The sequence below is a fragment of the Meriones unguiculatus genome, chromosome 14 (genome assembly GCF_030254825.1).
Source record: "Meriones unguiculatus strain TT.TT164.6M chromosome 14, Bangor_MerUng_6.1, whole genome shotgun sequence".
Lineage (NCBI taxonomy): Eukaryota > Metazoa > Chordata > Mammalia > Rodentia > Muridae > Meriones > Meriones unguiculatus.
This window is the reverse complement of record NC_083361.1, coordinates 69238457-69263615: the sequence shown is the minus strand read 5'-3', so window position 1 is coordinate 69263615 and position 25159 is coordinate 69238457. Positions and strand designations below refer to the sequence as shown.

General features: G+C 52.2%; 1 protein-coding gene across 6 annotated transcripts in view; it reads right to left on the bottom strand.

The window, feature by feature from the left end:
- Positions 1-369: 369 nt before the first annotated feature.
- The window catches only part of Alpk3 (alpha kinase 3), a 40253-nt gene continuing 15463 nt past the window's right edge, over positions 370-25159 (bottom strand). For 3 of the 6 annotated variants that reach the window (XM_060367430.1, XM_060367431.1, XM_060367435.1), the window contains 12 exons: positions 22508-22625; positions 20661-21948; positions 11349-13368; positions 10491-10638; positions 10018-10145; positions 9859-9894; positions 9314-9388; positions 6620-6894; positions 5268-5356; positions 4454-4677; positions 2540-2588; positions 370-2028 (listed from right to left, as the gene is read on the bottom strand). In XM_060367430.1, coding sequence (XP_060223413.1) covers positions 1683-2028; positions 2540-2588; positions 4454-4677; positions 5268-5356; positions 6620-6894; positions 9314-9388; positions 9859-9894; positions 10018-10145; positions 10491-10638; positions 11349-13368; positions 20661-21948; positions 22508-22625 — 4796 coding nt within the window. In that variant the 3' untranslated portion in view covers positions 370-1682. Of the gene's footprint in view, positions 2029-2539; positions 2589-4453; positions 4678-5072; positions 5357-6619; positions 6895-9313; positions 9389-9858; positions 9895-10017; positions 10146-10490; positions 10639-11348; positions 13369-20660; positions 21949-22507; positions 22626-24453; positions 25087-25159 lie in introns of those variants that run through there. The other 3 variants (XM_060367433.1, XM_060367432.1, XR_009585603.1) reach the window with 3 other exon arrangements.

Below are 25159 nucleotides of genomic sequence, written 5' to 3'. Positions count from 1 at the left end.
GGGTGGAATGAAGCAGGTCAAGAGCACTTGCTGAGGAGGAGGAAAGGCAGAGGCCATGCTGCTGGGCTCCTCTTACTGCTGTGGCTGCGGCAGAGATGAGGGAGTTTCTGCTGAGCCCCTAGCTCTGCTCTTCCCTCTTGGGTCTCTTTGGCAAGTTGAGGGCTCAGTTCCAAAGGGATTGAGTTCCCAGACAGCCCTCTGCAGGGCAAGAGCCGTCAGCTCAGTCGCACTGTAGCACTGACTACCCAGCTGTGGCTACAGACAACTGAGAGGGGAAGGAAAAAGTGATTCATTTTGCCCCAGGCCCAGGGACTACAGAGAGCCTGCCTGACCTTTCTTAACCGTTAACCACACCAGGTGAGGGCAACAAACAGGACACACGGATGCTGCCTTTATTGCGTAACAAGGGAGCAGGCTAGCTCCAGACCTACCTGTCCCAGGTCTGAAGGAGGGGTGTCTAGGAAGGACCCAGGGTGCTGGACCCAGCACAGAAATCTCCTGGGAAACCTACACCTGAGCATCTGGGGCTGAGCCCCAGGATCAAGAACAAATGGCTGGAGGTAGGCACAGGAGCATCCTTCTTCACCCAAGCTCACGAATGCATCGCAACCCTCTGGCATACCCCGGGTCCCCCTCCCTCGTGACGAAGAGTCCCAGTCCTCCACTCCTTCAGGATGGAGCTGTGGTGTTGCTTTCAGAACAGAGCGCAAGGCCTCTCTAAGTCAAGGCTATCCTTCTGCCTGGAGCCATTCCCATGTCCTCATGCCCCCTCCCTCCTCATGAACAAAGAACCTGAGAGAACCAGGGGAGGGGACAGTGGGGTGGAGTGAAGCTAGAGAGGCTGTTCCTCACCCAGACATAAGAGGGTAGGCTTCACCGTCAAGATGGAAGGAGTCCTTGGACAAAGGGACACGCAAAAGCTAGCGAAGGGCAGGCAGCGGACGGCGTCGGATTCAAAGTCTGGGAAGGGAGTGTGCGCAAGGAAGCATGGGAAACAAGGAAGTGTCAGAGTGACAAGAACGGGCATCATCAAAAAAAAAAACAAAAACAAAAACAAAAAACAAAACAACAACAAAACACTGCTCAAAGACACGATGTGCTCCAGGAGGGCCCTGGGTCCCATCTGGACTGGGGACAGGTTAGTGGCTGTGATGAATGAGGCAAAGAAGCTGAAAGGAGATGAAAACCCTGAGAGTCACCAGGCTAGACCCCACAGGAAGTCTAGTGGCCTGAGGACAGTGGGAGAGCCAGGAGAAGCAGGGGTGAGAAGGTAAACGTGGGCCCGCAGGCCCCAGCGTGCAGCATTCGCTTGTGGAGTGGCTGGGGAAAGAGGTCAGAGTGCAGAACTCATGCAGAGGACTCATGCAGAGGACTCATGCAGAGGAGCCTCCGGCAGTGGCAAGTGTAAACTTCAATGAGGGCCTAGGCCACCAGGCACTTGGAGGTGGGTCCCACTCGAGGCCTGGGAGCCCTGGGTGACAATGATGCTAGGAGAGGCCAACAGGTCATGTGCCATGCCCAAAGCCTTCCAGTGAGGTGAAACTACTCAGAGAGGTCCCCAAGAGGTGCCTTCCTTTGGGCACCTGCTCTGGTTAGTCCTGAATTGAAAATGTCTCCATCTGATTCAAGCTGCTTCCTGGTTGGTCTACTCTTGGATAGAGGCCCCCAGCCTCCTGTTGGGGCTACCGCAAGCCCTGGGCCTTAGAGCTTCCCTCTTGGGCAGAAGGCTGTCCCAATAACTGAACAGTGACTGCCTGGGAGGCCTGAGGTGTGGCCTTGGAGCTTGGAGCACTCTTCCGTGTGCCCTGGGGACTGGGAAGGCCTTTCTTCTGGGGCTGGGGACTCAGCTGGGAGCCTTTCCTGCCAGCAGATGGACTCTTGGAGCCTTTGGCCTTGGCTGCAGGGTGGGCAGCCTCAGGGCCCTTGAGGGGTTTCAGCCCCAGCATCTCACAGTAGGTGTTGCACTGGTGGGAAGAGGCAAACTGGTCCAGCAGGGCAGGGAAACAGCTCTCCTTGAGGCCTTGGTATCTGCAGCCAAACATAAGAGCTGAGCAGGCCCGTATGGCTTTGGGATGGCTGACATCAGAGTGTTGTGTGAGACAAGATGCTTCCCATGATGCTGCCTCCGGTGGTTCCCTCCCAGCCTCAAATTTTGAGCAGGTTCATTATACCCCGACACATCAGATGGGCCATTCTTTTCCATGTAAATTGCTATAATCTGCCCTACCCTACCAGCCCCCGCCCCCTAGACCCACTGTAGCTGTGTGGCTTTGGGACCCTTGCATATCTGTATCCTGTAATCTTCTCAGAGAGAAAGAGGGACAGGATAACAGGAAGCCTCTCGTATGGGCATTATGGTCAGGGTGTTGGGGAGGGGAGGATCAGTGTCCCCGGGTGTCACCGGTTACCGCATGGCCACAAGGTCACCTGACTGGGATTATGCAGCTCCGGGCCCAGGACCTCAGAGTTGGAGAGTCATTAGGAGCTGGGATGCCCTGAGAAGGCCCTCTTAGACATTCTGTCCCCAAGAACCACTCACCCTCGGAGTTTGGTAGCGATCTGTACATCGGTCATCTTCCAGTCAGCCCCTGGGGAGAAGAAGCAGGGGTTGATGCCAGCCTGGCAGCTTCTAGGGTCCTTCGTCTCCAGCAGGCTGTCTCCTCAGAGAGGAGCTTACCGGAGCCGACTATGCAAGCCCGCCTTCATAGGTCAGGCCAGTCTGCACACCGGGCTTTGGACTCAAACCTTCCCCTTCCTCTTAACGGGGTAGCCATCCATCCAGGAAAGAGATGTGAGAATGAGAGCCGGCAGAAACACAGCAGCAGATGAGGCAGGCTTCACACGCTCACAAGGACAGCACCCGCTCTGAGAAAGCAGGGATCTTCCAGGTAAAGGCAGCCTTGGGGAACACAGCCCGGCACAATGCGGGCAGGGGCAAAGCCTCTCACCCACGTCCGTCCATCCGGGTTTCAGCATTCAGGTTCCGGCCTATGATCCTCTCTTCCCATTTCTAAGCCAAGCATCTCTCTAGGGAGTTGCCTTTCCCTCAAGGGCTGGGGATGGCCGTGTGATGGGGTGGAGCACATGAGCCTTGGAGTCAGGCAGATCTAGATTTCCATTTCAACTCTCTCACTCCTGAGCTGTGGGAATTTAAGGAGCCGTTTCCTATCTAACCCTCAGCTGTAGAAGAGAGGACAACAGTGCCCGTCCTGTGGACATTACGATGTCCCCAGGTGGAGGACTCCACCTTTGAGTTGTCTTTTAGCATTTATCGCATTCCACTTTAGGTCATAGGAATGACCCCTTGTGCATGCATGAGTCTTGCCAAAGGCCTTCCCGAATGCATGGTCTTCATGCTCATCACAGGTCCGAGGAGTATGGAGACACCATACCCTCAGAAGGCAATCACAGCCCAGAGAGAGTCAACGTCTTGACTCTCTCTGAGCTTGGCTTCCCCTCAGATTGCCTTGGTGTTTGTTGTTTTTGTTGCTTACAACAAGGTCTTGCTACGTAGCTCAGGCTAATTTCCTGGCTCAGTTTCCCAAGGGCTAGGATGAGAGATGTGTGCTGTGTTTTAAATATATTGACTGATAATTGCTTGGTATATCATCTAGCTCTTCATGCACACACACGTGTGTATACACACACACATACACAAACACACACATACTTCTCAGGTAGCCAAGGATAACTTCAGATTCACTATGTAGCCAAGGATGACCACAAACTCCTGATCTTTCTGTCTCTACTTCCAGCCTGTCTGTATTTGAGATGGAGTCTCACTTGCTGCCCAGGCTGGCTGCAAACTCGAGGTTCCCCTGCTTTGGCTTCAGGATTCCAGGACTGCAAGCATGCGACACCATGGATATCAAAAAAGCTTTCTGCGCTGTGGTAGCAGAGAGTTTGGGAGGTTTGGGGAGCGAGAAAGTCAAAAGGAAGGAAGCGTGGGACAAAGTTGTCAGAAAGCTGGCTGGGAACTTTGAATTAGATCCCATTTTTAAACGGTAAGCGGCTTGAACTGTGCTCCCTGAAACGCGCCTGGAAACGGGGCGTCGCTGGGTACACCCGTAATCTCAGCACTCGGAGACAGGAGGCCAGTTTAATCTACCTATCAAGTCCGGCCTGTGCAGAAAGACCTGTCCTAAGAACATAAAACTATTTTATATAACTTTGCATAATAAAAAAAAAACATATATAAAACAAAAGAAATGTTTTCAATGTTAGCTGGGTCTGGACTCCCTCAGGTGTAACTGCGGTTATTAACTGGCTGCCCAAGGCCCTGGTATGTCTAAAGATTACAGGCAAAAGAGCGTCTGCCCAATCAGAGTTATGAAATCCTTGTGAAACGCAAAGGAGCGTGAATGCTTTGTGAGCTAGCGGGCTTGCTGCACGCTCTGCCTTCTCCGCAAGCGTTCACGCCACGCGCCTGCGCATTCTCCGCCCGCCCTCATACCTGCTAAATCTGTGACGAGGAAGCTGCCATTTGTCCACAGATACAGCCAGTGCTGGAAGGTCTGGCATTTCTGCATGGCCTCGGAGCTGCTCGGTGTTGCCGGGGCACCAGCGCAGCCCCACTGCCGGGAGCAGTAAGACTGCAGGGGCTTGCCCAGGTCTTCCTCCAGGGTGGCGTATGGTATAGTGTTCGCAGGCCGGTAGATCAAATACAGGGGGATGATCCTAAAGACAGTGGCGTCCTGCAGTAAGCCCGGAGAGGGGCCGGGACAGCGCCTTCCTCCTGCCCTGCTCACTCTTTACCTAAGAGACCTTCCTGGAAAGAGTTCTCAGCTCTGAGTATGATGGACTTTAGAGTCGGGCCCGTTTCTCTTGGGTCAGCAGGACTAAAATTAAACCCTGTTACAACCCCGGGCAGCCTGTATTTGGGTGAGGGCTAAGAAAAGTATGTGCAAATAGAAAGGACCCGGCAGGAAGGATTCAAGGGATGTCAGCCAAGGCTTGACGCCAGCAGGAGGCCAGATGCACGAGAGGCATCTGCAGCTCATGTCGAAAGTCCACCCTGCCCACCCTGCCCACCTGCCACATTGGAATCTCTCCCAGCTGCCCAGCATACCCACCCCTTTCCCTCTCTCCAGAGCCCCGGAACCTGCTGTTGAAGTTCTGCCACAGGCAATGCAGGATCCAAACGCAGGATCACCGAGCTGAGTGTGGGGTGGCTGTGAAGCCATCGGTACCTGCTTGGGACTCAGGAGGACCCTGGGAGGGCGTGAAATCACTATCTTTACACGGGGCCCCCCCTTTGGTACACTTACTCAGGCACCTCCCCGAAGCCAGAGGCTGCCCGAGCTTCAGCGGCAAAGATTTTGCAGTACTCTCGACTCATGTTCTGGATCTTGCATCCCTTTGGAGTAGAAGAAAAAAAATCTCATCAAAAAGGAAGCTCCCCAGTTTGTGGTGTGAATGGTCTCCTGCCAGGGGGCTACAGGGAAAACTCCAGGCCTGGCGAGAGCAGGGCTCACTGCTTCAAGCTTTCTTCTTTGTGCCTAGTTTTCCCTTCTGAATAACAATGGGCTGTGGGCTTTTTGTCAAACTGAGGTTTTCGAAGTGGTTTCTCAGCTGGATTTGCTGGAGCCTTCATGCCAGCGGACGATGCCCCAGGGACCCCACTGCAGAGCACGGGGCAGACCCCACCCACCTTACTCCCTTAGACTTCACATAATAAGACTTCAGTGAGATTGGATTTGAAGCTGGGGGAAGGCTTCTGCTACAAAGCTGATAATTTGGGGACTGGAGTGATAGATCAGTAGTTGACTGGTCTTCCAGAGGACCTAGGTTTGATTTCCAGACTCACATGGCACCTCCTAGCCAGGCTCAAGGGGTCTGACACTGTTTTCCTGGTGTCACACACACACACACACACACAACTCAAACATTAAAATGAATTCATTGGGTGTGGTAGCACATTCCTTTAGTCTCAGCATTCAGGAGTCAGGGGCAGGTGGATCTCTTCGAGTTTAAGATCAGCCTGGTCTACCCAGCAAGTTCTAGGCCAGCTAGCACTACCTAGAAAAACCCTGTCTCAAAAAAACGATAGATGATAGATAGATAGATAGATAGATAGATAGATAGATAGATAGATAGATAGATATGTGTGTGTTTGTGTGATTTAGGGATTTAGGGGCTGAGTAAAAGGCTCGGTGGGTAAGAGCATTTGTTGCACAAGTGTGAAGAACTGAGTTCAGATCCAAAGGACCCATGTAAAAAAGTCAGCTTTGGCTATGTGCAATTCCGCACCTGGGTTGCTAGGGCTTCCTGGCTGCCAGCCTCGCTGCAGGTTTACTAAGAGACCTTGTTTCAAGTAAACAAAGCAGGGAGTGATAGAACAGGGTACGCAGCATTCTTCTGCATGGGCGCACACACACACACACAGGAAAATGTGAAAAGTAGGTTCCAAATGGTTCTGAGACTCTCAAGTTATCTGAGGCCAAAGGTCTGGATTCACAGTTACGCTCAGCCAGTCCCTGAAGCCCTACCCTAGAAGCCTTATGAGCTTGAAACAGAGGTGGCTTTTATCTCTGCATGGAGCTTCCAAGAGAACCCAGGCTGGGGAAGGGGAGGATGTAGCAGGAAGGGATGCAAGGTGGGGAGGAGGGTGGGACAGTACCTGAATAGTGACGTCATAGTTTCTGCCCAGAAGAGATGTCTCACTGCTGGGTCCAAACACAAGCAGGCTGGATACCTTGATGACACACGTGCGGCCGGATTCGAAGATGGGTTCCAGCCCGTAGATGACCTTGGCCTGGGAAGCCTTCTGAAGGCCGTGTCCACCCCCTCGCAGCTCCTCGCTCACCAATCGCCCAAAAAGCTTGTCCCCCCAGCAGCCAGAGTCAGCCAGACCCTTAGCAAACACCATGGGGGTCATCTCAATCTCTTCTCCAACTGAGGGGGAACAGGACAAACAGGGAAGCTCGCATCTCCCGCCTGACGTAGGGTCCACAGGGAAGGAGAGGGCTCCAACGGTCCCCATGCTCCCCATCTGCTGCATCCACTGTTTAATCTGTGATTGCCCCTAGGATGCAAAGCTGTGAGTCCCCTGTCAAACTTTAGGGTGCTTGGGACAGAAGCTATCTGATTCTACTCCTGCCCCTTAACAGGGTCCCTGTGGTACCCATCGCACAGTGAGTGTGTTGCCTGCAGAGGCTGGTGTCTTCTGTGGCATTTACAATCAGCACAGATGACCAGAATCACCTCGCGCAGTTAAGTGTTTTGAACAAATAAAATCAATGACTTTATTTCAAGCAACATTTTTGATGGAAAAAAAAAAAAGGTTTGCAGGACTAATTCAATAGCGGTAAGAACCCGCTAGTACTTGGCATGGTAATGAGGCACCATTTCCCACTAAAAGGAAGCAGCGCTCCCTGAAGCAATGATCTGACCCAAGTCTCAATAGGAAGTGCCACCAGAAAACAAGGAAGTGACCATGGACTCCTGGGAAGCCAGGCTTTGGAGCCAGGCCTTTCTTCCTAGGTTCTTGGAGGCTGAGGCAGGACCGCAGGGTCCAGGCCTGCCTGGGCTACTGCGGGTGAACTTGAGGCCAGTGTAGGCCACTTACTGAGACTCTGTCTCAAAATAGAAGGTAAGAAAAGGGGGTTAGAGATACAGCTCAGTAAGCTGAGCATATGTTGGCTCTGGGTTCAACTCCTACCTCTGTAAAGACAAAACAATGCAAACTATGGGAGAGTTATCAAAAGAGCGTAAGAACTAGTCAAAGGGTTTTTTGTTTTGTTTTTTGGCCAAAACTGAAGCAATTTTAGCAACAAAGAGAAAAATTGGTGTACGATACTGAACATATCACATATTAAAAACCCCACTACTTCATAATGGTAATTGAAACAAACGAACAAACAAACAAACAAACAAAAATCCTCCCAGTGTCCTTAGAAAAAGAAACAAGCCTCACTAGACCCCCTGGAGGCTTCCCAGAGATGAGCTCGTTCTTCTGAAACTAGTAGGTGCAGGGAAAAGCAAGCAGGAAGCCTTCCTCTTCCCTCAGAGGTTTGTATCTCGGCAACCAATGGCCATTTCTTTTCAAATGATGGATAAAGATGGGTGACGGGATTTCAAACCCTGTTATAACTCCCAAAGGGATGACGGACTCGGGCAAAGTGGGGTTGCTGGAGCCAGCGTGCAGTCAGCATTACTAAAGGGGAAGGGAACCGCCACTTCCGCAGAGGATGAGAAGGAAATGATCAGCACTCCTGTGCTCCACTGCTTTCACTTGGTTTTGTTCGGGGAGACAATGGCTCACTATACAGCCCAGGCAGACCTCGAATTCATAATCCTCCTGCCTCAGCCTCCTAAAGGCTATAGCCATGGGCATGTAACACTACATCTAATTTGTTCACTACTCTTGCCAAAAACAGAAACAAAGAAACAAAAGCATTACCCCTGACTCTGACACGACTTTCTAGTCTGATTATCACTTGAGAAGAAGCAGATAGATGGAAGAATTTGGCGTATGAGGATAGAATGAACAAAATCTAGACTATGAGGAATTCTGCACGGGTTGCGGAGACGGAGGGCTCAGTCCTTTAAACACTCGTCACTAAAGCGTGTGGGCCTGACTCCCATCTCAGTCGTGGTACACGGTTGTAAATTCTAGCACTGTGGGACAGAGACAGGAAGGGTGCTAGGGTTTGCTGGCTAGCCAAACCGGAGAGACCCAGTGAGTGTGCTTGTCTCAAAAACCAGCAATCCTCCGGAGGAGCAATACTCAGAGCTGATCACTAGCATCTATGCACATAGGTCCAAGTACGTACTCACATATAAACACGCACAGACAATTCTGTGTCTCAGGTGACTTCAACAAATGAATGGCGAGAGAGAACACAAATGAGGGGCAGGAACAGTGACATATTAGACAAGATAAGAGATGTATCAGCCAAATGAATTAGTGGCTCCTGATTCAAACCAACGCATGGACACAACTGAGCAAACAGGACATTTGATGATATTAAAGAATTCCTAGTGAATTCTTGATAGGGTTGATGGTTTGGGTTTCTTTTATTTTGCTACTGCTGAGACCATCTCTCATTCTGTCATCCAGGATGGATTGGAAATCACTGCACAGATCAGGTTGTCCCAAAATTTATGATAATTCTTTAGGCTCTGGCTCAAAGTGCTGGGATTACAGGCATGTACCACCATGCCTAGCCCAGATATGGGTATATAGGTGATAGAAATTAAATGTTACTTGACAACGGAACAAAGTCTGTACAGCAGACTCTCCAAACCTTTGAAGTCAGACCCTTGAAGCGCTTGTCAAATTTTGGGGGTTCCCAGGCATGATGATACCCACCTTCAGCACTTAGGCGGTAGGGCAGGTGAGTCCGAGACCAGCCTATCCACGTAATGAGTTCCGGGACAGCCAGAGCTACATGGTGAAATGCTAACTCAAAACCAACAACTGACCTGACGGTGTATCTCACAATCACCAAAGAGTGCCAAAACATGCCAAATTTCCAAGTCTTTCCTAGACATTCAGGACGCTTGAAGAAGGGGCTGAGAAGCTGTGCTACCTGTGACTCTAATGCCAAAGTCCACAGGGCACTGTGGGGAACCCTGGTGCCTTGGTGGCCCTCCTGCCCTTCAAGGACTCTGAGGGGAGCAGAGGGTGCATTAACTCCTGCCAAGTGCCACCCCCCCATCTTCCTCCACAGTCTTTAAAACATCAGACCTTCCTTCCCACTTCCTCCCCAGCCCTCCCTCCCCTCCCACCCGCCACAAAGCCATATCTTAAACTGGGAGGCCAAGGGCAGCAGCGAGCACATTTAGGAAGGGAAACCCTGCGAAGGGCGGGGCTGGGAGTGCAGGCCCACCCTCCTACCCAGAGGGGCAACATACCTTCACCTTCCTCTCTGGAGACGAAGCCAGACAACACTACGTGGAGAAGAAGAAAACACTGCTGTGCTCAGGCTGTCTGTCCAGGCAGAGTATCAGCCCCGCACAGCACAGCGCTGCCACCCGCAAAGCCAGGGGAGATCCCAGCAGCAGGACACTCACCCTCGGGGCTGAGGCAGAAGTCAGTAGAGGCTGAGCCATGCTCGTTCTGGATGGTACAGCGATACACGCCACAGTCTACGGGAGATGCCTGCACGATGGCCAAGGCTGCCGGCCCCTCGTCCCCTGCACTGCAGAGAGCAGAGACCCTTCTCGTGAGGGTCATTGCCATGACAACAGGGCCTTCCACCCAATTCTCACAGGATGCTGGGGGCCCAGGCTCTGGGAGCCCTGGGGAGGTGGTAAGAGGTTCCAGGGTCAGAAACTGGTCCTCAGTCACACAGGTGACACTTACTCGCTGTGCGACTTGGGACCCATGACTTAAGACCTCTACGCTTCAATTTTCTGATCTCCACATGAAATAACAGACTCCCTCGCTGGGGCTGTTGTGAGGAGGAAGTGAGGGGACGGATTCAAAACGTCAGGACTGTGATTGGGAAGCCCAGCCAGGAGGTGGTGGTATCCAGATGGCTTACCTCCTGCTCACCTCGCCCACTGGCTGCTGATCCTTCACCCACGTCAAGACGGAGTCACTAACAATGTTGAAAAACTGGCACCAGAGCTTCAGACTACCAGAAGAATCTGGAAACTGCTCCACCCGAATTTTCCGGATAACCTGTGGGGCTGAGAACAGGAGCTCTGTTACGAGAGAGAAGCTGCATCCCCGCCACTGCGCCCGCTCTGGCCACGCCCTTGCATCCCTGGGTATCGTTGGAGAACAGGCTGAGGGCAAACAGCACATCATAGCCCTGGCTGCCTCCTGAGACTCACTCCGACCCCAGCCCAGGCAGGGACTCCAAGCTTAGCACACCAACAGTGGCAGGCAGTCAAGAAGGGCTTTTGCATTCTGTTACTGTCTCTACAAACCTGCTCTTGAGTCTTATTGTGACCATGGGGTAACCACAGGAGAGTCTATAAAGTGGGGAGGTGGTGATGGTGGAACTAGGATGCCACTGAAGCTAGGTCTTGTGCTGTTGTACCACTTGTTTGCTTGCTTTGTTCTTGTTGTCTGGTTTGCAGACAGGGTCTCCCTGTGTAGCCCAGGCTGACCTTTCAAGGAGAAGTAAAAGTTCTCCTTGCCTTGACTCTGGAGTCCCCCACACTAGCTCACCTGGCAGATGGTCTCTCCCCTCCAAACACCAGGGCTGCTACCTCTGTCATGCCACGTTGGCGCCTGGCAAGCACCAGGCCTTTCTGACAGCTCATGAGGTGCTGTTGCCAAGGGAACCTGCTATTCTCTGGCAGGGAGGTGCTCTACCTCACGGGGTAGTGCTGGGAATGGGAGTGCCGTGGTCACCACAGCTTCCTGGCAGCCTTCTCCTCCCAGTACTCACCTTTTAGCAGGTCTTTGGCTTTCCTTGGCTTGGCCAGAGCTTCCTGCTTGCCTTCATTGGAGGCAGGCTCTGAGTCCAGCCCACTGGCATTGGGTCTGGAGCCCGGGTCTCCTGTTGCAGGCTCGTCTTCTGTCCCAGGCACCTCTAACATGCTGGTCTTTCGGGCCTGGGTAGGGGAACGTCTCTCCCGCTCTGGAGTCCCTGGGGACCCGGGTGCCAGGCCCTTCCTGGGTCCCCGGGGGGAGACTGTGGGGCTCTCCCTTTCTTCCATCTTGTTCGATTCTCCATCTGATGCCGCTCTGACCTTAGGGAGGAACCTCTTCCTCCGGGCCCCTAGAGCCAGTTCCTCAGGTGTGGCCGCAGGGAGACCTGTCAAAGCCTCCCCTGGGGCCGCTTCTTCTTGGCAGGGCTCCTGGGGTTTGCCCTCCACTGTTTGCTCATCCACCTGTCCAGGTGTTTCATTCTTGTCAGTTTCCTGGGAGGTCCTCTCCCTGGAATCCTCTCCCTCACTAGCGTCAGATCCTTCCTCACCCACCACGATGGCGGGGATGGTGAGGGGGCTGGGGCATGGGCCCCGGGAGCACTGGGCTGCAGCAGCCAGGGCCTGCTGGCCAGCCTGTACCTCACGGTTCAGGAGGCCAGTAAGGCGGCGGGAGGTGCAGGGGCTCAGCAGCAGGGTCTGCGCACTTTCCACCAAGTGATTGTTCTCCACGCGGTCCAGGATGCGCCTCGACGTCCTGGGACTCAGCCCAGCCACTTCCATGGTAGGGCCCAGGGTAGGGGAGGAAGCTAGGCCTCCAGAGGCAGCCACTTCCTGGGACTCTGCCCTGGCTTCATTTGTCTCTGGGCTGGATAGCTTGAGCAACAGAAGCAAGTAGTTCTTCAGGGAGTCTATGAGGCCAGGGTCACAGCTCCGGGTACCTGAGGACCTCCCCTCCACATCTGGCTCCTTGGCACAGGCTCCCTCACTGTTGGTAGCCATGGCTTCTGCTGGGTGACCCTGGGTGGGGGACCCTGGCCCCAGCTGCAGACTGGGAGCAGAACTCAGCACATCCCGGCCCCCGGAGGGGAGGGGGTCTTCTGTGCTAACTTGCTGAGAAGCCATGGTGCCGGGCAGCCCCTCCTGAAGTCCATCGGCCGGGCCAGTTCTGGGAAAAGAAGGCATGGCGGGCACCTCCTGACTCAAGCCAGCTGAGCACCTACCGGGGAGATCCATGTACTGTGTTTCCCCAGGCTGCTCGTTCTGGGAGCAATGAACCAGGCTGTCCTCTTGGTTGGCCTTGACCAGACCTGACCACTCTGGCCTTTGGTGTGTTTCTCTTCCCAGCTGCTCTGAGTTGCCCTCCAGAAGCAGCTGTACTGGACACGTGTGGTTCCCTGACAGGGGGCCTAGTGCAGTGTCCTCAGACCTAAGCATGAAATCGGATTTTTCCTGGATACAAGATGCTTCCGGGCTCTTCTCAAAACACTCCATAACCCGAGGAGCTCTAAGGCATTCTGCTGGTGAGAGTCTGAGGGTCCCAGGCGGTGAGCTGAGGCTGGCCGCGGACGGCTGCTCTGACTGGGTTTTGAAAGCTGTGGGGACGCTGCCCACTGACTGTGCCTCCTTTTCTTCCTGCATCCTTTCATCTCTCAGGTCTTCCTGCAACCTCTCGTCTGCCTGTGTTTGTCCTACTACGTGGGTATCCTCCCTTCTCTTTGTCTCCAAGCCCTTCTGTGAACTCCTGTCTGAGTGCGGCCTCTCACTTCCTCGCATCCTAACGTCCGTCTGTGCCTTCTCGTCTGTCTGTGCCCTCTGGGGAGCCTGTGCCTCGTCTCCCCGAGTCCTTCCATCCACTTGCGGCTTTCCATCCGTCTGTGCTTTCCTCCTGCCTCCAGTTCTCCCACCAGCAAGAACCCTCCCATCCTCCTGAGTTTCCGTATCCATGGGCTCCGTGGCACCTTGCTTTCCAGAGGCGCTGTGATCCACAGAGATGGTCTCAGAGCTGCTGCTGCCAGACACGGCTTGGGGCTCCAGAGCCTGAGAACACATGGCCAAAAGCAAAGCCTTAACTAATTGTATGTTAGGCTCTCTGCAGTACGTTTTCCCTGCTTTCTCCGACCTCACTCAGAACTGCTCTGAAGGCAATCTTGCCACTGGGCTCTTTAGCCATGCTGAAGGTTTGGCAGAGACATCACACAGAATCCCAAAGCCTCATGTCCTGATCCCAGAAACCAGATTAAGAAATAGCCAGAATCCAGGCTCATCTGGCCTCCTGCCCTCTCCCTTGAAGAAACATGCCCATCTCCAAAGGCTCTGCTCATGACTGACCCTGCCTTCACCTCTGTCTCTTGGAGGATATTGTTCTTGCCCCAGGGCTCCCAGAACCTCCATTTACCCCTCCCTCCCTCCCTTCCTCCCTCCCTCCCCTCTCCTTCCTTCCTCTCTACTTTCACACACACACACCCCCCGCTTGTCTTTCTTTTTCTTTTCCTTTCTTTCTTTTTTTATTTCTTCCTTTTCCCTTGAACTATTGAACCTCCTGCCTCAACTTCCCAAGTGCTGGGATCACAGGCACAACCAACCATGGTGGCCTCTTACATAATAACTGACAGAATTATAAATTGAGAGAATATAAAAATGTGTATTGATAATGGCCTCAACGATAGCACCTAGCATGCGGGAATGTGGGTGTCTTCCAAACAGAGATTCAGAGAACTCTGAATGGTGGCCATGCCAGGAAATCAATGAATCACAACAACTGCTACTGCAGAGCCCTGTGCTAGGTGCCCACACACTAGGGAGACTGCCCTCTCACTGCTCACTACAGTATGAACTAGCTCCACCCGAAAGACAACAGTGCCGGGCAGGATGGCTCCCAGGGTAAAAGCACTCATGCTCTAGCGTGATGACCCGAGTAGGATCACTGGTGCCTCTGTGATCAGCATTCCCACTGTAAGACAAGAGGCACACACAGAATAGAAGCTCTCGGGCCAGCAAGCCTGACATAGACAGCAGGGCAGAAAGGGAGAATGACTCTCAGTCAACAGGATAGAAGGCAAGGAGCAACTCCCAAAAGCTGTCCTCTGACCTACACACACACACACACACACACACACACACACACACCAGGGGGAAGGGAGAGTGAAAAATAAAATAAAATGTAAAGCCAGGTGGTGAGTGGCACACACCTTTAACTCCAGCACTCAGGAGGCAGAGGCAGGTGGATCTCTATGAGTTCGAGGCCAGCCTGGTCTACAAAGTTCCATTATAGCCAGAGCTACACAGAGAAACCCCTGTCTCAGAGAACAAAACAAAATGTGTGTGTGTGAGAGAGAGAGAGAGAGAGAGAGAGAGAGAGAGAGAGAGAGAGAGAGGCGTAAAGATACAGTGGAAAGCACTAAATGCATTTATCTTATGTCAACATGGAATCCTGGAACCAAGACTAGAGCCAAGTGGAATTTTCAGAGTGGACGATCAGAAGAGCAGTAGGACTTGTCTGGACAAGCACAGCTGTTGTACACAAATGGAGCAGGAAGGTGGCAGGTGGAGAAAGTTCTCTGATGGTGTCACTCATGAGAGCAAGCCACGAGCCACGCTGGCGGCCTAGCTGAAGTGGTAGAGTGCCCACAGAGCATGGCGAAAGCCCCGGGTTGCGTGGCCAGCACTGTCTAAACTAGGTGCGCTGAGGCCTGTAATTCTAGCTGTCAGGAGTCTGAGGCAGGAGGATCAAAAGTTCAGTTTATCCTCAGTTACAAACTTAGTTTAAGGCCAACCTGGAATACTTGAGACCCTGCCTCAAAACCAAACAGCCAGGCATGGTGGACAGGCCTTTAATTCTCCCCCTGAGAAACAGACGCAGGCAGCTGTCTCCATCTTGAGTTCCAGAGAGAGCCACACAGGGAGAGCTGGTCTGAAAATAAAGAGTGTGTGTATGTGCGTGTGAGAGGGAGTGAGAAAGAAAGAAAGGGGGTGAGAGAGATTTAATCGAATAATATCATTTAGGAATAAAACTTGTGGCTACACGAAATAGTAAGGTAGCACAATCATTGCTCATCAAAAAGAAACAGAAGGCAAATAATGGATATTCTTCCCTTGGAGGCCCTTCTACTTTTGGGAGTTCTGTCTCACTTCTTAATGATAAGTCCATGTTGCTCCGTTCTAAGAAGAAAAACATTAAAGGCTGGAGATACGATTCAATTTTTAAGCGCACTTGCTATTCTGCAGAGGACCGAAGTTTGGCTCCCGGAACCTACATGGGGTGACAGAAAACCGCCTGTAACAGCTCCAGGGAAATCAACACCTCTGGCCTCATGCACACGTATCTGCACACACACATACACAACTGAAAATAATTTTTTAAATCCTTTAAAGCAAACAAAGCACTAAACCAAGTGTGATGGTAAACGCCTTTACTCCTAGCGCTCTGGGGGCAGAGACAGATGTACTCCTATTTGTGGAGCAAGAAATGTATCGGCTGAGCTATTCCCAAGACACACAGAATATTTCTTTAGACAATCATTCAAGCTGGGGCTGGAGAGATGGCTCAGCAGTTAAGGGCACTCGCTGCTCTTGCAGAGGACCTGGGTTCAGTTCCCAGCAGCCACAGGGTAGTTCACAACTGTCTGTAATGCAACTCCAGTGGCAGTTCCTCTTATGCCCTCTTCTGACTCTGTGGTCACCAGGCCCACCATCTGGGCACACATTTGCACACATGGTACAAAACGGACATTTAAGCAAAACATACGTTAAAATGAATCTATTTTTTGGATGATGCAGGGCCAGCCTGGGTGGTGTCATGTAAGCTTCTCTATTACAAATACATTAGCAGGCTTTCCTTCCATCCCGTCTCATCCTCTTCCTGAATTCTCAGAGAGTAAGGGCCCACTCATCTCTCCAGGCTTCTCTGCTACAATCTTTTCTTCTTTGTGACTCTTTCTTTTTTTTTCATTATTTCCCATGGTCTCTTCACCTTCAGTGATCCTGTCCCCCTGTATTTCTCATGAGTCCACTTTGGACTGCTATCTGAGGTTTTTTGAGTGTTTGTTTGTTTGTTTGTTTTTAATGAAAGTGCCTTCTTCTGTGATGAGCAATACCCTGGCCCAGTTACACACACTATCACTTTTGTCATCACACAAGAAGGATTTCTTCCTCTCTGGAGTCTATTCTCTATCCTACTCCTCTTCCTTCCGCCTTTTGGGGGTGGGGAGCGTTAGAGCTCTCTGGACTAGTATTCCCAGCAACAGTTCCTCTCTCTCCAATTAAAAAAGAAAATGTTCCTGGTCATCTCCTAGCTTCCCGCAAGGCTGTGTATCCTTTAGATCGTGGTGAGCTTTAAACATTTTTATCATTTAAAATAACCAGGTGCTTTTATCCCGCGTTTTCATCACAAGCCAACCACCTTTGCCTGTAGTTTCTGTTTGCCACGTGTGCAAAAACTCCAGACTTGTTCTGAGCACGCTGGCGTCAGAAATATCCAGCACAGCCTTACTGAGCTGATCGACAACAGCATTTGTTTCTAGAAAGCCCAAAGAGTCAAGGTGGTAGGTGTCACAGCACTGTCAACGGCACTCAACTTTCCAAATTTAACTTTCTTGTCTGAAAATGACGAGTGGAATTAAGCTGTCATATATGTATTTCTGTAAATTTCATCCCATGGCTTTAATGCCCAGATGAGCATTAGACTTTTTCTTCTTACTCCTCTTTTCTCCTCAGTGGGAAGACAGTGAGGCTGAAGAGGATGTGACAGAGTAATCTTGCTCTCCATGTGCTTGCTTTTACTTTTTAAGTCATGGTCTCACATAGCCCAAGATGGCCTTGAACTCACTATGTAAACCAGGCAAGCCTTGAACTCACAGGGATCTGCCTGCCTCCTGCTGGGCTTAAAGATGTGCTTAAAATGCCCAGCCAAGGTGTATTTTATTCAGTGTGTGTACATGCACATGGATGGTCAGAGGATGAAGATGTCAAAGGACATGGAGATCACAGGATAATCTGTACGATTCAAATCCCTCCCTCCACCATGTGGGGATCAAACTCAGGTTTACATTTCAAATAATTCTGTTCAATATTTTCCTCTAATAGTATATCACTGGCTACAAATCCATGACGCCAAACAAGGGTGGCCTCTCCTCAAATGCCTTGAGGAGACTTGACATCATAGCACGCCGCCTCTGTCTCAGGGCCACTGCAGTTGTCACTCACCACAGTCTAGACCTCTTGATTCAGTAGGCAACCTCCGGACCTCCACCACCCCTCAGAAAGTACGCTCATGCACACCCCAGAAGACACCGCCCCGATTGTGAGTGGGAAGTCCCACCCTCGGGATAACCATTTATTTCCCAGGACCCAGCTCTATCAAGGGATAAGCTCAGAGGACGGGAGAGCTGGCTCAGCAGTTAAGAGCACTGGCTGCTCTTGCAGAGGACCCAGGTTCAGTTCGCAGCACCCACATGGTGGCTCACAACCACAGTAACCCCAGTTCCAGGGGATCCTTGGGCAAAACAGGGGAAAGACATGTTCATGTCTCAAAGCATCGGCTGAGGTCTCTCATACATGTGCTCTTAACCTGTGAAGGTCCAGGTATTCGGAAGAAGTAGTTAAAATGGTCTTGCCATGGACACAAAGATACAATCATGTGAAATTTTTTAAGTCATGGAGAAATGCTCATGAAATTGTGAGAAATTAAGAAGGAGGAGAAGAGGAGGAGGAGGAGCAAAATTAGGGCCAGCAAGTTGGCTGAGCAGATAGATAAAAGGGCCCAGTGTGCCAGCATGATGGCCTGAGCTCAATTTCTGGTTCCCATAGCGGGAGGACACAACCCACTCCTGAAGTTGTCCTCTGTCCTCCACACACACTACCCTACACACACACACAAATAATAGTAGTAGTGGTAGTATAATAATAATAATAACAACAATAATAATAATAACAATGGAAAAAAGAGCTGGAGAGATGGCTCAGAGATTAAAAATATTGCTTTTTTGTTTATTTTTTTTTGCTGTTGGAGACAAGGTCTTTCTAAATAGCCCTGGCTGGCATTCAACTCAAAGATCCACCTGCTTCTGCCTCCCAAGTGGTGGGCTCAAAGGTGTGCACCACTGCGCCTCACAGACGCTGCTCTTGCAGAAGTCTGGATTCAAGTCTCAGAACCCGCATACAACTGTGGCTCACAACTGTGCATAACTCAGCTCAGGGACCCAATGCTTCATCCCTGGGGCCAAGCCAGCAGGAGACAACCACCTCCATACGCCTGGTGACAAACACACACACACACACACACACACACACACACACACACACAAATAAATGAAAAACACATATATCTACATGTTAAATGTATTTTTTCATGTGAATATTTAAATGTTTTAAAGTTCACAAAAAACACATACATAAAATAAAAGCCAGACAAGGTTCTGGCAGAAGTAGAGCCAGAACTCAGCTTCTGAGGTGCCTTGCACTGTCCCCACCCAGGGGAGGGTGAGCTGGCACTTCTGCCCCAAGGCCTGCCTGGAGGATACAGCCACCTGGTTGTGAGATTCCTATGCCTAAGGGCAGAGAAGCCTGGTACACACGCACACACACACACACACACACACACACACACACACTTGGCAGCTAGCCTGGTCACTTCCTAAATGAGTTCCCTTGGGGCCTCCGGGGGCCGTTTCTCTGGAAGGCTGTTGTTCAGCCTGTGGCTGTCAGGGACACAGAACGTCCCTAGCAAGCTTTCCTGGGGCCACTGAGGGGCTGACATCACCAGGAGCCGAAAAGAAGGTAGGCAAAAGTGACCAAAGCTTTAGAATATGGCGTGAGGTCTTCACAATTTGTCTCGCTCCACGATTTGTCCCTCTGGTGCACAGCCTGACCTTAGCAGTCACTGAAGTAAAACCATAGCCCAGTCAGCCCTGAGCTCTCCTTCCTTCTTGAACGCTCTTTCTCCAAGGGAAAGTCCATCTCTCTTATCCACCAAACATCCTCCTCCCGGCCTTGCCCTAAGCTGCTGAATTGATGGTCCCTGATGTGTTTCCCTTCACTGTTCCAACCATCTGTCCTGCCCACGCGCTGGTGAAACACTCCTTCCCACAGAAAGCCTCACTCATGGGAGGGAGCCAGGACTCTGGCTTCCTCTACCCTGAGAAACGGTTTGGTTCCTGCCCAATTCAGAGCCTATCACCACTACATCTAGTAAAGAGAAATACAGGGCACAATAAAATCGGAAGTTCCGATGAACAGTAACGTAGTCTTCCTGTAAACCTGCTCCGTTTATCTGCTCCCACCCACGCTCATCAGAATACTGTCTTCCTTCTTTCTGCCCACAGGTGGAACACTTCAGTCCTGGGGGAATCTTCCTCACCTCCACGCCTGGAGCTTGAAACCCTGTCATCCTCTCAATCCTGATCCTTAAGCTCCGTACCGCTGGCTCCCATCTGCCTCTGCCTGTGGGCGGGTGGATTCCCCTGTCTCTCCTCCACATGAAACACCTTTTCCTCGGGGCTACCTCTTCCCTAGACATGACTGGCTCCTGTTCCCAGCTTCCCCCTCCATCTGCCACCATGGTTTACTTTATGCCTCGACACTTCACATGCACCATGTCTTCTCGGCTCCCAGTTCTCGCAGTGGACTCTGGCGTGGGTGTGTGGGAGGGGAATGAATTACCATTTTGACTATTGCTTGCCCAAGAGCTCACCTTGCTAAGGGTTGTCAGCCTTAGCAAGCCATAGGTACACCATATCCCAAAACCCTAAACGAAACCAGAGTAAACCAGTACTCCTTAGACATGCAGTCTTGAAGGTGCTAGGGGTAGTTTTGTTTTGAAACAAGGTCTTGCTATGTATCCCAGGCTAGCCTTGACTCACGCTCTTCCTGCCTAAGCCTCCCAAGTGCTTGGATTAAAACACACAGTATTTTAAGCCTTTTGGTGAATGTCCCGTACGATGCTACACACTCCAGAATGTCTTCCCCACGAACACCGTAGCTTCAGCATGGCTACAAAAAAAAAACCAACCAAGCAAACAAAAACTCTCCACCGATCCCTCTTCCTCTGCCCAGAGGACAGTATCTTCCTCCTCCTCTTCCCTCAGCCGGGAACTTCCCTACTCTCTCAGACAAAAAGAGACATAGCTCCGCTCTGCTGCCTGCATGCATCTATCTGGAGTGTGGCCAAGCAAGGGCCGTGCCCATGGCCCCTTGCTCCTGGCTGACACTCCATTCCTTCCCCCACCCCGTCTATTAATATCCCACCACTCACTAGCTGCCAAGCCGTTACAGCAAGAGTTTCCATGAGGTCAGTTTCCCAGAGCAGCCGCTAGGCCTTCAATGCCTACACTCACCTCTCCTGGAGTCCTGTGGCTTGCTCGCCCTTGCGAGGGGCTGTCTCGGGTGCTGTGTCTCCGTCGGGCAGGGGGTGTAGGGACTTGGGCAGAGGCTGGAGGTAGGGCCTTCCCTAAGGTCTGGGACACAGATTCCGGAGCCTGACTTGAGGGAGAGGTGGTAACAGGCTCCACTTTGGGTTTAGGAGGAGCAAATCTCTTCCTGTTCAAAGGTTTGATGGGCGGGGGAACCATGGAAGGTGAGGGCTGGCCGGGGATCGTGGGTACCTTCTCACCTCTAGCCTCGACAGGTACCTTCCCTGAGGGCCTTTCTCCAGGTACTCCTGTACTTGGAGGTGGAGGCATTTCCTCTCCCTGGGGCCTGCCCGCCCGGGTGCTCTCCATGTACATGTCCTTCAGGGAGAAATACACCTGTTCTGAGCTGTGGCTTGGGACAGGGGTGGGGGCCGGGGCCATGGCTGGGACAGGGGCCGGGACGGAGGCCGGGGCAGGGGCTGGGGTATCCTGGACCTTGTCTTGAATGCCCACAACAGAGGCCATCTTCCTGGTGCTTTCTACTCCAGAAGGCCCAGGCCCCCGCGCTAGCCTGCCTCTGGGCTGGGTCTGAGCTAGCTGCGCATCCGTGGGCTTCTTCTTCTCTCTTCTGCTGGAACTGGCTTTGTCCAAACTGGGGACACCATTTTCTGAAGAGCACCGGCTGCCATCTGCCTTTTCTGACTCTGGCTTCTGCCCACCTGGTTTGGATTCCTCGTCTTTCCTTTTCTTCTTAGCCCCAGACTCCTTGGGAGGGGTGTTGTGAGGCCCCAGCTCCATGACCTCGCAGATGTAGGTCAGCAAGCCATGCTCTCCATCTTCCCCATTCTCTGGGGCAGGCTCCCCGTTGGTGGGTGCCTCTCCAGGAGCAAAACTGTTGATCAGACCCAAACCTGGGTGCTGAGTAGACTCCGTCTCTCCTTCTTGCCAAGCCACTGAGGACCCCTCCTCCGTTTCCCTGACTGGAGCTGAGGGAACCGCCTCCTCGGCTCCGCTCAGTCGGCGCTTTCTCTGGAAGCGGTCAGGGCTGATCTTGCGAAGGGTGTCGGCCTCCGCTGACGCCTCCCTCCCATGCTTCCAGCTCTGCTCAATCTCCCGCATCTTGGCTGCAGCCTTGCGCTTCAACTTGGCGAACCAGCGCTGGTGAATCTTGTACTCGGTCATAGTGCCCACCTCTAGGACCCCCGAGCAGGACACGATGCCCTTGGTGTTCCGGGCAGAGGCCTGGTAGATGGCAGCATCTTCTTCCCGACACCTAGAGGTAGGAGCATGAGGCACCATCTCTCCCCAGTGGGAGGTGAGAGCCCTCCTCCCCACAGCCAGAGTCTGGCATTGACCACAGGCTCCCTCCCAATCCATGTCCTGCCCTACCCTAGACATCATGAGTTTCCTCAGTTACAATAGAGGAAACTGAGGCCACAAGAGGGTGGCAGCTGACCAAGGTCATGCTGTCCTGGGAGGGATTAGACTTGGGGCTCAGAAGAGCTCCCTTCAGAAGCAGGTGACCAACACAGCCCCCGAGAGCAGCGATGATGACACCGTTGCTTTTTCTGGCCGCTGACCTCATGGAAAAGGTTTCTGTGGGTCAGGCCTCCTCTGGTTGCACTCGTTCGTGGCTGTCAGAAGCACTCCTACCCTGGCCTGGGGAGATCCCAGACCCTGGCAGCCAGCACAGCTCACCAGGTAGGTCAGCTCAGGAGCGGAGCCCTGCCCTCTAACTGCAGAGCGAGCCCGGGGAATTCCACCTAGCTGACTCCGTGTCTGATGGCAGGGCCCTCGGGAGGGCAGGGGCCACTTAGGCCCCTCTCCCTCACCTGTACAGCTGCAGAGTGTGACGGTTGCCCTGATGAGTGATCTCGTATTTTGGCAAGCCACAGTAACGGTCCAATTCTATGTCATCCTTGTACCAGGTCACCTCTGGCTCTGGGTATCCTGGCAAGGAAGCAAGAGATTGAAGAATGGTAAGGTGAGGTCCAAAGCAGTGGGAGAGGCCCCAGAGGCAGGGTTTCTGCACTGCTCAAGGGGCTGGACAGTGCCAGCGCCCTAGGCCTTCTGGGAGGTACCATCCCTTTTGCTCAGCTCAGCTTCAGAAAGTAGGATCTGTCAGAGTAAAAAGCATTTTCCCTTCTGGCTGAAAGGAAGAAAACAAGGAGGAAGAGATTTCTTAGCTTTCTGGGGGAAAGGGGTGAGGAATTACCAGCAACTGCTAACTGGGAATAATGAGCTTCCTTCTAGAGCGGCCCATCCAACATCCTCACGCGTAGAAAGGACTCCACCTCATAGAACTCCTCTGCCAAACCCTGCCGCTACCATCCCTGCTGTGACCCTCCTTTCATTCCAAACCCCTAAGCTGCACCCTTTGACAACATGACTAAAACAGCCACCCATCCATCCATCCACTCCCCACCACCCCCAAGCAAGGTTTCTCTGTGTAGCCCTGGTTGTCCTGGAACTCACTCTGTAGATCAAGCTGACCAGGAACTCACAGAGATCCACCAGCCTCTGCCTCCTGAAAGCCGGAATTATAAAAGGTGTACACCACCACCTGGCTATCCACTTACTTTTGACCCGTCTACCCACCCATTCACAGCTACCTACCCAGTCACTGTAATAAAGCCAACTAAAGAAGCTACCAGTCCCTTCCTTGGGGATTCCCAGACTATTCATGGAGCCGAGCTTCTAGCTACCCAGTCACGTGCCTCTTGCTTTCCTGGACACAGCTGATCGGCCGATTAACGTACACTGAGGCAGCTAAGCTAATCCAGTCACTGTGTCCAGAAACGTAACTTTTATTTTTGTATGTCTGTGGGGTGCGCCTATGTGCACATATGTGTGTGTGTATGTGTGTATGTGGGGGCCAGAGGTCAATACTCTGTTGTTTTCCACATATGCATCAACACCCAAAATTTCCCAGCTTATTATTTTAGGTAGAATATGCTCTCGCTGGATCTGGAGCTCCCCGAGATCCTGCCGTCTCTCCTCCATCTAGGTGGTCGAGTGGGCACTGAGATCACGCTCAGGTCTTGATGCTCGGATGGCAAACACTTGACTGACTGAGCCACTCCTCAGCACCTGGAAATACAAGTCTAAAGGGTGGCTGAGGAAGCTCGGTCCTGACACAGCCTAAAGGGTAGAGAATGCTCGTGGACAGTGAGGGACAGGGAAATAAACTGATGGGCGTCAGAGGGAAGCCGATATACTTCCAAATCCCGGTTCTAAACCTGGCATGGCGGTACACACATGCAGATTCAAGCTAACCTTTGCTACAGAATGAGACACTGCCCTGTCTCAAAGAAAAATAAATAAAAAGGACCTTTTGTTTATTATTATTATTATTATTATTATTAGCAGCAGTATCATTATTAAGACAAGATCTTTCCCTGGCTGTCCAGGAACTCTGTAGACCAGGCTGGCCTTGAACTCGTAGAAATCTGCCTGCTTCTGCCTCTGAGTGCCAGGACAAAGCTGCATGCTACCACATGTAAGCCCCTGGAAGTCTTTTACAGAGCTCTTTCTCCCCATCTTCCGGCCCTAATCCCTCTCTTCCTAATCCATCTTCCTAATCCCTCTGCTACGCCAGAACTGTGCATCAAGGTCACCTGTGACTTGCACATTGCTAACCCACTGGTCACTTCTTAGGCCTCACTTCTCATTTCCTCGACTGGCTGGAGCCGATCTAGGAGCGGCAAGGACCCTGGCGGCTGCCCTCTCCAGCCCAGCCCTCACCCCTCATCTCCTGACCTGCACATTGACTTCATACCTGCACCCGAAGGCCTGACAGGAGGCAGGTGTGCAAAGCATCAGACTCCGTATTCTTATCCCAAGCCGATCCACACGCAGCCCAGTAGCTGGACGATCCATCGCCCCAGCGTTGTTCAGGCCAAAGCAGGAGTAATCTTTTTTCCTTTCTCCCCCTCATACCCACTCTGTCAGGCAGTCCTACAGGCTCTCCCTTTGGAACAGATCCAGAATCTGACCACTTCCTGTCACAGCCTCGTCCCCAGCAACTTCATCTCCTGCTTGGACCCCGGGAGACCTTCCTCGCTGACCTCACCGCTTCTGTCCCGGCCTCTTTTCAACCCGTTGGAAGCACACGGAGCAGAGTGAAGCTGTCACGTCTGTCTACGCATGTCCACATTCTCACCGTATCCCGGGGCTCCCATCTCTCGGAGGCCCACGAGGTCTGAACCCTATTGCTGCACCGGCCTTATCTCTTGTCCCCCTCCCCTCTGCATGCTGCCATGCGTCAAGGTCTTGCGGACTCAGGAGGCCACACCTCAGCTCCTGGGCAGCCCTGCTTTCCCAACTAACTCCTCACAGAGGCCTTCCGACATCCTTCGCAAGCCTGCAGCTCCCTCCCCTCAACTCTTCCCGTCCCTTTTTCCGTTTACCCCTTCCTAGAAAACACTGCCATGTGATACGCTGGGCTGGTTAATTCATGTACATCCTGTCCATCTCGGAATAGC